The 16,143-nt window shown below is 39.8% G+C and overlaps 1 protein-coding gene and 1 long non-coding RNA gene across 2 annotated transcripts; one reads left to right on the top strand and one right to left on the bottom strand.

The window, feature by feature from the left end:
• Positions 1–8,751: 8,751 nt before the first annotated feature.
• LOC145442343 (protein unc-93 homolog A-like) lies at positions 8,752–11,032 on the bottom strand. Its single transcript, XM_080320244.1, has one exon. The coding sequence runs from the start codon at positions 10,693–10,695 to the stop codon at positions 9,331–9,333; it is 1,365 nt and encodes a 454-aa protein (XP_080176370.1). The 5' UTR covers positions 10,696–11,032; the 3' UTR covers positions 8,752–9,330.
• A 765-nt stretch (positions 11,033–11,797) lies between these two features.
• Positions 11,798–15,475, top strand: LOC145443333 (uncharacterized). The gene is made up of 2 exons (XR_013916399.1): positions 11,798–13,961; positions 14,307–15,475. It is a non-coding gene; the product is annotated as an uncharacterized LOC145443333 (long non-coding RNA).
• The last annotated feature ends 668 nt before the right edge of the window (positions 15,476–16,143 follow it).

The raw sequence follows: 16,143 nt of genomic DNA, 5'->3' as shown, positions 1-16,143 counted from the left end.
AGCATGAACAGTACACCGTGGTCTTAATCTTACCGCATTGTCATATGCACTCAAATTCAAGAGTGGTGCGAATCTGAAAATTTCCTGTCTCGGTTTGTAAAATTCGCGGTGAATATCAGACGGTGCCTTGAATGATATTGCAACTACACTACGGAATACTTTCGCATCGATCTCAAGATACGGACTGAACGGCAGTTGTAAATTTGGCTATTATATCACTAGGAATCCTATTAATGTGTATCACATAGGCGTTTCGGTATAGGCCAAGTACAGGATTTGATGCATTAAATGTCGTTAATAATTGCTGTTGGTTGATGGGCTCCTATTGGAAAATATACGCGGTAGGAATTAATTTTGTAAGTTGATTCACCTGGAAATATAGCAATGGAATACAATCAAATCCAATCAACAATTCAACTATATGTGCCGTCCTATATCATTCAGTTACGACACCATTACGAAACAACGAGAACGTGGATTCTATATTTCTTGGTACAGTTCAACAGCGAAGGATGGATGAATGCACGCATTGGAGATATAATTTATGTCCCGATGTCACTGAGATTTTGTCAACTGTTTGACGTAAACAACGATTTCCAAGGTTAGCAGGAACGACACAGAAACGCAAGACATCATGCTCCATGCTGTTACACTAGGAATAAGATATGCAGGTCATGACTGCTAAAATATCGACAACTCAATGTAGGCATGTTGATTGTTGAATGTAGGTGTATACGAAATAGAAAAATATACGATGATTGTCTTTATTACTCACTCATTCGCAGATATTATTCGAAAAACGTGTGATTACATCATTTGTGGATACTACTGAAATGCTTCGTGATATTGTTATTTCAGCGACTCCAATTTTAATAAGATGCAAATATATATCACATGCAGGATTTGTAGAGCGCTAACGTCCCTGACAGTGTAAAAATATTGATGAACAGATTTCACGTGGTAAATATTCAAACTCATGTAATTGTTCGCTATTAATAGCCTAAACCAATTTATTTTTAGATAGTACCAAAGCAAATGTTACGGTTATAACGTCTTTGGGATGGCTACTCCGTGAATAGGATATTCCTACATATTGATTTCGAATCCAATTTCTTTATATGCATTTGATCACGCAATCTAGATTGGAGTTGTACAACAATGTGTGTTGAACTTCAAAGCCTCAATTTATTTTTGAATGGCCAGTGGAATGTGCACTTGAACAGTCTCATGACATCGTTATGTCGGAACATTTCTGAATAAGTTCAATAAAAATTGTGCCATTTTGAAAAATCCGTTTGTTCGATCGATTCGCCATGACAATCAAAAAGGATATGCCAACCTTCAAGCAGAGATTTTTCTTAGTGTTAGCGTCATGATACCATTTGGTTCGTAGACAAAGTGTTATTTTGAAATCATTCCCTTGCTGAGTTAGCTATAGCCCGTAGTACAGTTCTATTGACTCCGTTTCAGCTACGTATATACAATAGCGCTCACGTGTTTTGGATTATATACGGCTTGCAAATTTATCACTAAATTTAAAAATACTAATTTGTGTACATATATATAGATGGATATATCGAGGCTTAACGACTGCAAATACGATAGAGATTTCGTTATCCCCTCCATAAAGCGTGTGCCCGCGAACCGCATGATATGTGCCAATACTGCATGGAGCGATGGATGAAATTGAAACTTCAAGAAAAACTAAACTACGTTATGTGTGTCGACAGATGTATATCTTCCGTGCATAATTGTAGGATATATTTTGAACTCGTGATATATATATTAAAGATCTTTTTAATATGCTTTGTGTGTGCTGGGTATTTTCTCACGTTTGCCCCTGAAGAGTGTCAGCTCGAAAAGCTTCGGATTTTAATATATTTTTGATATGAATATATTTTTAAAATGGAAATTTAATTATAATTACAATAGGAGTATAGATGCATGACAAAGCCCATTTACATAAGCAGCGGTAACGAAGGTGAGTTATCGATATGGCAAATAACTAGAGAAAATGATCACCAGGCATGCATTTCAGGATCTTCCGTATGACATATTTATTATATCTGTTTATGTATATCATTACATTGCGATTGCAGTATCAAGTGACATCCGATCGATGATCATTTACCCGCATTATAACTCACCAATCGGCATGATATTCTTTGAGCAATTTATACGTCAGTTTCTACAAGTCGGTAGTTACGGAATTAATATGAAAAATATCGGCCTGGTGTAAATGACCATAGTAGTTGACAAACACCATTAATACCACAGACAAACGTCAGATACTACCAAGTATAATATTTCGTGAAACGGCATTGATTGGACCTCTGCGTTCGCAAGGGAAATCCCTTCGGCGCGAAAGGACAAGCTAAATCTCCTAACACTTGTACTATATACATTAAAATTAACTCAAGTTTGCCGTTGATGATAATAGTACTCATTGGTGGAGCAGCATTGAAGGCTACGACATCCCATACCCTGCATCAAACTCTAATGTCTAACCTCGTCCAGCCTGAATCATAGCATTGGGTATGGGTAATCGTTACTGTAGTAGTGGGCATATAATATTATTGGATTCGGATTGCTTGTTTATAGTTGAACACATGACAGATTCGCACCGTTTCCCGAGTCCTGCTTAAAGCAAATTTTAGCTGAGCAGTCAGGATTCGATGACGCCTGGAAAATCCGCACTCATTAGGATCATACAGAGTTGCGTCGAAACAACAAGTCCAATAAAACACCCGTAAAAGCCTTCAAGTGTTCTTCCAATACAGTATAGTACACTTTCATGCATTACAGATGATAGTTCGATGGTGGCACACCCAACAAGGGATGTTATAGGGAACATCGAACTCCAAGGTGAACATATCGCAATAGTGACACAATTCAAATAAGTCCTTTCGTTATATCATAGCTGTCGCTAAACTTCCCTGGTTACGATTGGATGATAAATTTTCCGTACATGATATTTTTTCTTTCACGTAGTATAATATTTCAGGAGCGACCATTCTACGATACGTTCGGGATTCCAATATGCGAGCACGGCCTTGAAGCACGTTCATAGTTCAACCGTGTTTCTCTACTGCTGCAGACCAACCAATAGTGTTCCGATTCAATGCCTATGTGTAGATTTCAATAATACCCATGGGTAGTTGAGATTGACCAACTTTTTTGAAGTGACCTTCGATTTGACTTGTCATGGTGATTTCGAAATGACTTCAATTGGCCTTGTGGAAGATATAAAATCGAATAAATTTCTCTTCTATCTACCTCTTGTACGTTTATAAGCAACATCATGCCAGTTCTACTTTATGAAAACAACTGGCATACCATAGTGTCCTATATGGTGCCGACACAGGCAAATCTCACGCCTCAGTGAAATTGTATCACGTCACAATTTCCGATTGGCTACAGGCAATTTGACGGTCATTTTTGACCGGCTTGCCGAGCATTAAATTTGGTAAAACGGGTATCAATCGAAAGCTGACTCTGCACTGATTACGAAAATATAAATTTTATTTCGCTCGTGGCCCTGGAACTCCCACAATCAGCCTCGAATTTTTCATTGTTATGGAGATTGGCATTGGGACGCAACAATGCTGTCTAGCGAAACGAGAGAGTAGCTCAAGAGAAAAAGAGCCAGACAGCATTGTTGCGTCCCAATTGCTGCAACTACCCCTGCCAAGCACGACCGTGCCCGAGCAGTATGTAAATAGATCACTTTATTAATGCTGTCGTTTGAATTTGAGATCTTTTCCAATTTCAATTACATTTTCACTGGGTCGCCCTTTTCAGGCTATTGATTCTGTTGAAGTCGCCGAGAGTGAGTGTATCTATAATCCCTTGGGTCAAGTTTGCAGACTTAGAGGGTTTGGGGTATGAGGTACCGCATTGTGTAATTTTCCTGCGGTGTGCCGGGGTAAAATATAATTTTTAGAGGTTTCGCCAGACCGTATGGCGTTACCAGGGTTGTAACCAAGTCACAAGGCTCCGAGTCACAAGTCAATCTCACTTTTATAGTTTTGACTCGAGTCTAGTCGAATCACTTTCAATGCACCACCGAGTCAAATCCGAGTCCAAGTCAGCGATCAGAGGATCGAGTCCGAGTCATGGTATTATATGACTCGAGTCCGAGTCCAAGTCATTGTATTGACTGCTCAGTTTCCGGTTAAAGTCTTGTTAAATCCTTTTTTTTAAAACTCTGTTTGGTGATATCGAATGGTTCGCATTTATAGATATTAATTTTCCTCACTTTTACCTGTTTCTGGTCGCATTTTCAAGTACCAGTACCGATAGGCAAAATCCCATTAGTCCGGCTCTATTACTATTTTTCGGAGTTACAATGAAATGACGGTCTTGGCCGTCTGAGTCTCGAGTCATATGACTTGGTCCGAGTCATGAGCAATGACTCGAGTTCAAGTCGAGTCAATACACAAATTGACTCGATTCGAGTCATTTCCGTATTTTGAGAAAATGACTCGAGTCAAGTCGAGTCATAAAAATCGTGACTCGAGTCATTACAACCCTGGCCGTTACCTCTTAAAATGAGACACACAAAAAGTCTATATTCTAGAATATTCTACTACAATGGATTTTGTATTGAGACCGTCCGTTTAATGGCGAAGTGTCGAAGTAAAAAAATTGACAGCTCTGCAGGAACACGCGTTGTAGACATTGTTAAAAGGATTCACTGCTTTAACTTAACACGGGGGCGGGCCAAATGTCGCCCGCGAATAAGTTTTGAGTGGCCTGCAAGGTAATTCCCGAAATTAGTTATATTTAGAAAAATATTTACCGGGGTAATTTATTGTGAACTTGAAAGGCTAATCGAAAACCGCGAAATTTGGGATATTGATGACTGCATCATCAGCTCTGACGTAGTGTCGTAGCCAGGGGCCAGCCACAATTTTCGTAAATCTTTGTTTATGGCGACAAAGTAGAAATTTTCGTGGTAGATGTATCTGACTTGATATTCTTAGCACTTCGCGCGATTTATAGTCACTCGATTTCTTGTTTCTAGTATTGGTACCCCTTCCTGAAAATTAAAAATACGCCAAATTTATAGAATTGAGTCTGACTATATTCGCAATTTTGAGAGAACGTGTCGCCCAACATCCGACTTTACATGTGCGCTCGCTGAAAGATCATCGGCAGATGAAACCTTCGCCAAAATGATTGACGCATCTTCACCGAAATCTTCGATATTTATATGTCCAAAAGCCGAGTAATCCTGTTCTTGTCAAATGAGCCAATCGGTATACAGAGTTGACTCGCAATATATGCAAGTGACATTATTATTGACCAAATTCGTTCCATGACTTTGAGCAATTTTCGAGCTTCTGGCGAATATTACATAAATACATGCTGGTTCTGGTTCTGGTTCTGGTTCGCCCCTATCGGAAGACCAAAAAAACGTCATCAAAATTGACGTGGCCCGCGCAATGGTTGATAAATCCCATGTGACCCCTTGGCCTTAAAGGTTGGCCACCCCTGACTTAACACAATTCCATCAAATATGAGTTTTGAATATAGCATGATGCATAATGTATATTCTGTAGTAGGCCCCCTTCTCGATATATGGCCGCGGTCGGAGTCGGTGGAGTTGTAGTCGGAGTTTGGCTAATTTTCGCTTGATGGAGTCGGAGTCGTGAAAACTGTGGTGGCTGGAGTCGGAGTCGGAGTCGGAGTCGTGGAAAAAATACTGACTGGAGTCGGAGTCGGAGTTTGCGACAATGACCCTGACTTCGACTCCGACTCCGACTCCAACTTCTTTATCATGAAAACTAATGCTTTCAAAGATAACTTTAAATTACTAATAGTAACTATAATAGGGTTTTTATGTACCATCAATCACTGTTATTAGTAGCGAAACAGATCAGGGGCGGCCAGACCGTGCCCACGGTCGAAAGGAGGCCCGCAAGAAGGTTTTGTGTGGTCTGCGAGGTAATTCTCGAAATTAGATATAACATCAGGTAAATTGCAAGGCCGAACAAAATTCGATTAGCCTGACCGCGAAATTTCATGATGACTAAAACATCAGTTTCGACGCATTGGCGTAACCAGGGGCCAGCCACATTAATCGTAGACTCGCAGATCTTCGCATATGACCATAAAGTAAAATATTCCGTAGCAGATTAATATGACTTGAAATATTTCTTAGCACGTCGCGCGATTTATTGTCACATTTCATGCATTTAGTAATGGAAACCCTCCTGGAAATTATAAATACGCGTAATTTACAGGATTGAGTCCAACTGTATACTCGCAATTGGGAGATAACGTGTCGTCCAACATGAGACTTCGCTTGTGCGTTTGAAGCGAGATCGTCGGCGATGAAACATTTGCGCAAAATGACAGAGGCATGTTCACAGAAACCGTCAATATTGCTATGTCTAAAACGCCAAATAATCCAGTCTTTACCAAATGAGCCAATTCCTATACAGAGGCGACCCCCAATTTTTTCAAGTAATATATTGATTGATCGAATTCATTCATTACCTTTGAAAACATTTCGTGCTTCGCGCGACCAGGGCATGACTGCACACAGTACAGTTGTACACAGAGTTTTAATGACATAATTGTTATCAATTTTAAAGCGTATAGTCATATAAGTCTTGTTTTCAATGTTACCGAATGAGGTTCGTTCCTGTCGGGCGACAAAAAAAGGTTATCAACATTGAAGTTGCCAGCGCAATGGCTGCTAAATCTCTTGTGGCCCTTTGGCCGAAAAGGTTGGCCACCCCTGACATAGATAGAATTGGACATTATTTGCAAATTACAATTCAGTGGCATAGAGGAAGAAAAAAGCAATATGCATCTTCGCGATGCAGTCACAAATTGATGCAATTTTTGGAATTATACCATGATATTGTGACAGAGCAAATATATCGTCTGGTTGTAAAATTGGTGTAAATATAACTAAACGCTCCTTCCCACTTGACAAAATTATAAATATTTGTAGTGTAGCCTAGCTGCTTGGGTCGAACAAATGATTAAGAAAGACTGCAAGTCTTAGTCCTTGAATACATGACCAAGTGCATGTAGAATAGACATATATGTTATTTGACTTCTTCCTAAATTTCGTTTATAACCAATGTCTATTAGTAGTGAGAGTGTTTGTGCTTGTAATCTCCTACAGTGTGTAATGAGAAAATGATTAAGGTGCATCTCTGTAGTAGTTGCTGACTCATACACAAGAGCAACACTTCGATTGTTTTATCTACATTTTAATTATACAGGATTGGATATATGTCGTGTTTGAATGATTCATACGTATTAGGTTATTATAAAAACTGATAACATATGAAAAATAAGGGAATTTAGAAAGGCAATGTTTCATGCATAGTGAATACTTCGAGCTGAGCCGCAATAAAAAATTTTTGCATGTAATCGTTAATCACACGTTTGCATATGTTCATTGTTTATAGGATAGTCTTTTAACCGTCAATGTGGCATATAGTTTTCGCAGTAAATTGGTAATACTGTTGGAGTCGGGGTTGGAGTCGGAGTCGGAGTAGGTAGATTTAAAGACTCAGGAGTCGGAGTCGGTACGTATGAAGACTCAGGAGTCGGATTCGGAGTCGGAGTATGAGTCGGTTCATTGAAAATGTGTGGAGTCGGAGACGTAGTTGGAGTCGGTGGTAAAATTTACCGACTCCACAGCCCTGCTTGGTACTGTCAAGAACGCTTTGAGATGCTCTGTCAGTCGTTAGCGTAATTCAGATCCATCATATTGGCTGCTACTTGCTCATTGCTATAGTATCAGGTCGAGGTGTAGCGGATACGGGGAACTCCACTGTATTATGTTGTCTTACTGCTTGGAACGACTAGTACATTAACTAAAAATGTGATTCAGATGCATTCTCTATTCTCTATCCTCTATTCTCCATGCTCTATTCTCTATTCAGATCTATACATCAAATTTAGTTCGATAAAATTTGGGTAATAGCCTACTGCACCCAGTCTCTAAACTTGAACATCCATGCGCTCCAAACAAAGCAACCCATATTATTTGACTTATGCTGGGTTATGGGTCGCAACAACACCAACCTACTCATCCTTTATGGTACGATGATGAAACATAATGACGATTTAACTTGTAGCTCTCAAATACAAGGATAGTGCAGGTATTTAATTTGAGACAAAAAAAGGGCCCCCTCTATCAAAAGTGGCACAGTTTCTCTTCCTCCGATATCTACACGTTGTGTGCTGCGAGATACAACTTGGCTCGTAACATTTCGTTAAAAAACTGTCTTGCGTGACGGAAGTGTGCCAAGGTAGAATTTGCAATCAAAAACTGCGTGCACGTTGCACGAACCAATAATTTTATATGAATAATAATACCAACCACTGCATTTACGATATCATGTTGCAAAAACTGTAGGTGAATTTGCGCAAGGCACGACGAAAAATTTTGTGGTTTGATAGATCTTGTCGAATGTGTAAATTGGCAACGAGAATTTAGGGATACATCGAATTATTGATCTACTATAGAATCATGTGTCCCTATAGAAGAGAGCTACTACATCATCTACTGCGACGCCATTTTTCCACGTCACCCCCTGAACTCAGCGTCCTCCATATAGCCGCCTTAGTGTTACCGCCTCCTTTGAAAACCAAATTGACACTAGGGGGCGCTGGAATCGAGATTAGCTTAGCAAACACTGACTTACGGTAATATGCCAGCCTTCGCGGAACCCCAGATTTTCGATGAGTCATAAAAACTCAGATTTACCGCAATACATATACAACCACACATGTAATACATTACTATAAAATACTGGTGCGCAAATTAAACTGTGCATCAACGGAGTGATTAAAGAACAAAACAATTATTATACAATTTTCACACTAAACTAAAGCATTATAATGAATATTAATAGCTGTTACCTTTCACGTACCATAGTTCAGAAATACGTGGCTTCACATTGGAAAGCGACATTGTATTGTTCGGTCGAAACGCAGAAGCGTGATACCACTTGCTTAATTACAGATGACCTTACATACATCGAAATAGCATTTCAGAATGACTCGATTTCAAACCCCAACCTCTCCTGCGTACGCCACTACACACGACGTAACCACCGTACCAGTCACAATTCGACTACTGATCGGTCCTAATTATATTTGCAACGAATGATGGCCAAGACGATATTATCATCACATCATATGTAAGAGTTCAGTGTGCGTTTCGACCTTTGGGAAAATCTTGAGAATGACGCAGGGAATGTTCTGTGTTCCATGGAACACCTGTTAAGAGAAACTGATGTATACAACTATAAGACACGAGTAAGGATCATACTGCCGCATTTTGCTTTTCACATGTCAACTAGCGGCCGAATATAGGTAATCACCCGCAACTAATGTGCAAGAGGATATCAGCGACGATGACGCTAACACGATGACCAGTGTCACCGTACAAGTTTTCTCCGCAAGAAATTGAGATATCACGATGCCAACTGCTACTAATCCAGAGCACATCGAATACGCAGTGTCCGCATCGTCGTAATATGATACTGGTATTGATCCAGACACTGTTCTCGATAATCCACGGCACAAACCCATCAAAACTGCCAGCAAATAGGGAACGTACAAGTTACTGTCACTGGGCGTCCACATAGCCATGCAGCCACACATCGTAAGATCAAAAACTAATTTCGTACAATTAATCGCACGCATTGACAATTTGTCATCGAGTTTAGCAAGGAGCATAGACATCGACGCAGACATGATATTCACGATGAACATACACGATCCAACCCTTGCGATTCCCAACGGGCAAGATACAAATGACCGGCTGAATACTGACCACACGAATCCGTGATTGAAGCCGTGATGTAGATGAGACGAAAATGTAAACAACGTTGCCAGTGAGAGAAAGCTAAGACCCATCGTGGACAGGGATGCTTTCAGTTGCATTAATAGTTGGCAGATATTTTTGCCAACAAAATTAAGATTCTTATCATCAATGTCATCGCGAATCAAAGGATCCGCCTCATTTTGGTCGGCTGGAACGTCGGCTGGTAGCATAAAGAAGTGAATAATCATAGCAGATGTTTGCAGCAGTGCCATCACGCCTACTAAAATATAAATCGACAGTTTTGATGGTATTAGGTTACGAAATATTGGATGTTCTTCCTCATTAGAATATTCATTTGGACAATCCCTTGCTCCACAATATACACTAATATTGAGATCCATTTCCTCGTTTTCCGCAACATTTCTCTTCCTCAATACAAGTTCTGGGACCAAATTGAATATTGCTTGTAAAAACCCAGTTATAGCCATGAATTGTTTAACGTTTAGTGCTTTTTTGTCAACTTGTGTCCCATCGCTGTCTCGCCGCCTGTAACTACTAGCGATACTATACGCCGCGCACCAGAAGGAAGGCTCAAATGCTCCTAGGATCGCTCGTACATAGATAACAGAGTGTGATGTCACAGGAAGGAGCAATGCCAACCCGAAACCGATGCTGCATGCGTCTCCCAATAAAAGGTTGTATTTCCTTCCCATTAAGCGAAGCAGGACAGGATAAATGATGTAGGAGCCTGGAATGCCTGCACCGTAATATGCGCCCAAAGAGGTAAGCCCAACACCTTGCTTCACCTGTATACTACTTTGTAATGCGAAGAGACATTGCAGTGACCCGCTGACGATGGCCGCTGCAATACAGTGCACATAAAATGTCATCTTCGTGAAACAATGGACTATTCATTAAATCTGAATGTGAACATGATGAAAAAATCAACGATGTTGTTGCATTTTATATATGGCTAAACTCGAGTTATTTTCTAGCGAATATAATATTTTAATTTACCGGCGTAGTGCAATCGCTGCACTTAACTTTCATTACCACGCATTTTGAATATGAGAATTTTCATTCTCAAGCTTACAAGATACGCTTGTACATAGTGACGAAAAAACGTCTCATGATCACGGAATACTAACTTTTATTTAACTGCACAGCATGGCTTCTCCGTGCATGAATCTGAATAGCCCACTTAACCAGTAGGCCTACTCTTCTATCACGATCATACTCACCAGATAATTAATACGGCCAATTGATTCACCATTTCTTGAATGCTGCGGTTTATCGAAGCTCGTAACCGTCACGCGATCTTCGGTAGTAAATAAAGTTTCATCAAAGCCAAAAGCGAGAATGTGAGCCGTGGGCCATGTTATAGGTTGGTAGTGGTGAATAAAGCAAAAAAACGTTAGTCGCCATCGAACACAGATCTAGAACAACACTGGATTAGGATAGTAATAACAACGCTCGCTGAAGGCACCAATCGCATATGTGTATTCTTAATATCACCTTGACAAACCCCATAAATTCAATCGCGAATCTAGGCCTTGCGGTTAAGATGAACACAATTCCGACTGTGCTCTCTTTAATTAGGGGACTACAGAGTCCGATATGATGTCATCTTATTTGCAATTTCCTGTCTTGACACTTTTATTTTGAGAGTTGTCACGCAAACGTGCAATTTCGACGTCTCTATAACAACAGATATCATATAGCATAAACACCGTGTTCTTATTCTTACCGCATTGCCATATGCACTCAAATTCAAAGAGCGGCGCAAATCTGAAAATTGCCTATCTTGGTTTGTACAATTCGCGGTGCATATCAGACCACGCCTTGAATATTATTGCAGCTACAGAATAGCATTACTTTCACAACGATTTCAAGAGACGGACTGTCGGGTGGTTGTAAATTTGACTATATCACTAGGAATTTCAATACGGCAGAGTTGACGAAACACGAAATCCTATTAAGCTATATCAAAACGTAGGCGTTTCGGTAGGCCTATAAGCCTGCATTCCAGGATTCGACGCAATAAATGTCGTTAGTAATTGCTGTTGGTTAGGCTTACCATACGTCCTGTTTTAAGAGGATTTGTCCTCTTTTTTGACTTTTTTGAAAGTGTCCTGGGAGGACGCCCTTTTGTCCTCTTTTTTGAAAATTTAGGTCAGATTTAGAGTAAATTGCGAGTGATATGCCGCAAATTTGCACAGAAGTGAAGCTCCGACGGGTATTTCGGAGTGAAAAAACGGTGCATTTAGCTCTGAGCGAAAAGATGACCTTTTTTTTAGTCAACCGATCACAAAGTGGGAAAAATTCACCGGTTTTTGAGAATTCTTCTCCGGTTTTGCAAGTTTGGAATTTCTGAAGAGGTGTCCTCTTTTTTGATTTCCAAAATATGGTAAGCCTACTGTTGGTTGATGGGCTCCTATAGGAGAATATACGTGGTATGAATTAATTTTGTAAGTTTATTCGCCTGGAAACATATGGATTGAAATACAATTCAATACAATAAACAATTCATCTATCGACCGTCGCACACCATTGAATTACGACACCGTTGCGAAACAACGCTAACGTGAATTTTCTGTTTCTTGGTAGAGTTCACCAGATAAGGATAAATGAATGCACGGATTGTCGATATAATTTATGTCACGATGTCACCGAGATGCTATTAACTGTTAAACGTGAACAACAATTTCCAACGTTAGCAGAAACGACAGAGAAACGCGAGACATAATGCCTCATGCTGTTACACAACGAATAAGATGTGCAGGTCATAACTGCTAAAATATCTTCAACTCCGTGCAGGTCATGACTGCCAAAACAGCTACAACTCAATGTAGGCATGTTGATTGTTGTATGCTGGTGTGAACAATTTTATTTTAAATGCGACGAATGTAGATCTACCTCAGGGATATATAGAACTCCGGGATGGCTGACTGCGTCAATTGCGTCATCGCGGTATTACCTAAGTGGGTCCAGATTCGCGCATTCAGTTTTGATTCACGTTACGGTCAGCCGCTTCATCTGTGTGTAATTTTAAGTTTTTGAGAGCGGTAGAGGCATATAATATCCATGTTTATGTTATTATATAAAGCTAGAGGTTAACTAGGTTATGAGATGTTCAGGTAGTCTGAAACTTTGCGGTATTAGCCCTATTCCTTCAGCAGCAATTTACCGGTATACCGGTACGGCCATTTACTCGCCTTCGGAATATCTCTGCTTCTGTAGTATCTTATGTAACATGATTTGCTGCGCTGATAATCGTGAGAAGATAACAAAATGTAGAATAATTTCCAACGTTAACATTGATATCCGCAGTATGATTTTGATTACGCCTTGCGGTATGTTTTTCATTTACCGGCATGTTATGCGAATGTATGTCACCATCCAAGGCTGTACATTGCACAAGTACAAGTGTACATTTACACTGTGCCGTGTCAACTATGAAGGCGACCGTTAGGAGGGACTTTGTCAGTTAAGATCTTGTACTATAGATTAATATGTGAATATGCAGGTAGTGCTGGCTGCTGGTATTGCAGGCTTACCGGTATTCCAGATCATTGCTGGATTATTCCTAGTGAGAATTGGAGCCACTGAGTACACCACCGGTGTGCAAGATTCAAGAGGAATTTCAATTGAGAATAACCAAACATTTGAATCTAATACAAACTCAACACAACGCGTCAAGGTCTTTGCAGTTGTGTAAGTGTCCATAACAACTGTTGAATCCAATCTCTTGTTACAGATACTATTCATCAGTAACATGTCTGGTAAAACAAGGCAGGCATATGTTTGTTAATGAGCGGCACCTCAATGCTACAGTACTGGAATTATACTTCAACAGAAGTGCACTGTTGTGAACTACCAATGGCTGACTCCCAGTATATGGCCACAACATTTGTTGACCATTTGCTCTTACTGAGGCCATGAAGATGCCCACTCCCTAGAATGGATAAGCCAACACAATCGTCAGGACACGAGACGACCCTGAGATACGGCCTGTCTTTACCATATAAACACTTATAGCCTATAGGCTATAGGCCTGTACGATGGAGGAAGAGAAAACTCTGAAGATTGCTTTCAATTTGCAAGGTTTAGTCAAATCGTTGCAATAACGCATGGACCTCTCCTCAGTCGGCCCAAGGTAAGTTTGGCTGATTCTAGTGATACGTTATTACATGAGCGATTTACATTAATCTTGATGTGGTTAAAGTAGTCTGCATTGCTACTCAAGTAACAGTCGTATTCCCGAGCGTACTGGTATTTAAACTTCCTTAAGTAGCTGTAAAGTGAAATGCCTGCAAGGTACTCAAGTTTGGAGATGGCTGCTTCAGAATTACAAGATGTATCTTCGAAAATAGGCAACAACTACTTGAGTACTGCAATGAAGGAGAAGTTCTTCACTACTGACCAACTCTGCATACATCTATATATATTCTTAAGGTTAATTTGTGTCTCTAAATACATCATTTGTTTATTTTTGTTGCAGATTCCGGAAAAACAAACGCGATGTTCCAGCATTTGCATCACGTCAACAGTGGATATCCTGATATATTATACTGGGCACATTCCATTGAAATCTTGGCAAAGATGGCCACGATTTGAATATTTGGATCTCGTGCCTCCTCACCGAGATGATTTTTTTACATGGAATCATCTATCGCTCTATCAGAAAATCTGCAAGACAATGATACTGAATATTTCTCAACTGATAAATGGCATGAAATGCTTCAGGAGGCCTATTCGTGATGTACCGTTAAGCCATGGTGGCAATTTCTTCACTGCGGTCATGAAACTATTTCTCGGTGAACAAAATATCAGCTGAATTCAACAACTGGGTCTACCGAATGCTTCTTGAATTGATAATGCTATGTACCAAACTTCTACCCGAGGCTGCATTTGAACCTGAAGAGAAGTATCAATGGTGTGTTGATTTCTTGATCAACTTTCATTGAGTGACATAGAAGCTGACAATGCTGCTATCACAATTTCGAGTCCTTACAGGCCGTGCTATCTTTTTGTTATTGGAAATGCTCCATGGCAGGGGTGCATTTAAAATGAACGGTGTTTGAAATACTATGTTTAAAACATGCTTTAAACAGTGTTTTAAACAAAGGCCTTTTAAAAAAAATTCTTCCAACGTTGTAAAATTATGCGATAATTGTGTAAATACTTTCTAAGATACGTGTTATATGAGCCTACGGACGATTACCACCCGATATAGCCGACTAATATCGATATGGGATGGCTGGAACCCTCAAAATAGTCGGTTCAACGGCAATAGCACAGATATTTCGTCAAAGGAGCTATATTTACACTATATTTGCAATTGTCAATGTCAATCCAATATGACGTCACTATTGAATATTCTTGACGTCATGGCTTAAAAAAAGTATATTTTATACAAGGGCCTGGTTTTAAATATGTTTGTTTTAAATGCAACCCTATACTCCATGGTAATTGTCGGTTAACGCGAATTGAAACGGTTGATTTAATCAATCCTATTACCCCCCCCCCCCATCCCAGCTGCAAGGTTTCCGACAATGGCTTGTAAATAGGTAGAAGACGCTGATATTATTCGTTATTCACTCTGTTATTTATGGCCTGATGCAGATTATATGATGTGTAGAAATTAAACACATTCATGATTTACTGAAATTCAGAGTTGTGATAGTTTACTTGGTTGGCTATACAGCAGTGTTGAACTTTACTAGGTTGGCTATACAGCAGTAAGGTTGTGATAATGGAAGAATGTCTAGCTTAACTAACTATTCCGCAAAAGGTTGAGGATCGTTATTCTAGAAACAGCTGTATTGCTAGCTTGCAGAAAAGTGGATATTTCGAGGCAGATTGCAGGTAACTTTCTGGACCTACTTAGGTAATGGCCAAAATGAAGTCAGCCATCCCGGAGTTCTATATATCCCTGATCTACCTCTAAAAACGTGGGCTTGCATAATTTGTAGATGCTAATGAAATTCTTCGTCATATTGTTTTTTTCAGCGTCTCTAATTATCATAAGATGCAAAAAGCCTAAATATCAAATCCACTGGTCAACACATATTTTTGGTAGACGAAGTAAGAGTGGTTTTGGGGGTTCTGAAGGCCCCTAATTCCGAATATGACCTTGGTTTTTCTCAAATTGGCTCGTGTTGTTGAGATAACCCATGAGGCTATTTTGTCCAAAATCTACCATTTTCGCGGTAATGACTAGATATCAAATCGACTCAGTCGTACTATAAAGTTCAAAAATCCAATCTACCTGTTATTTTTACACACAGAAGACTCTTCTAAATCAAAATACAGAAATAGCACTATATTTAGGGGTA

Source organism: Botryllus schlosseri, chromosome 7, assembly GCF_051294905.1.
Source record: "Botryllus schlosseri isolate E-star chromosome 7, Bs_hap1, whole genome shotgun sequence".
In the NCBI taxonomy this organism is placed as follows: Eukaryota; Metazoa; Chordata; class Ascidiacea; order Stolidobranchia; family Styelidae; genus Botryllus; species Botryllus schlosseri.
Note: the sequence above shows the minus strand (reverse complement) of the source record. Positions and strands in the feature narration are given on the sequence as shown.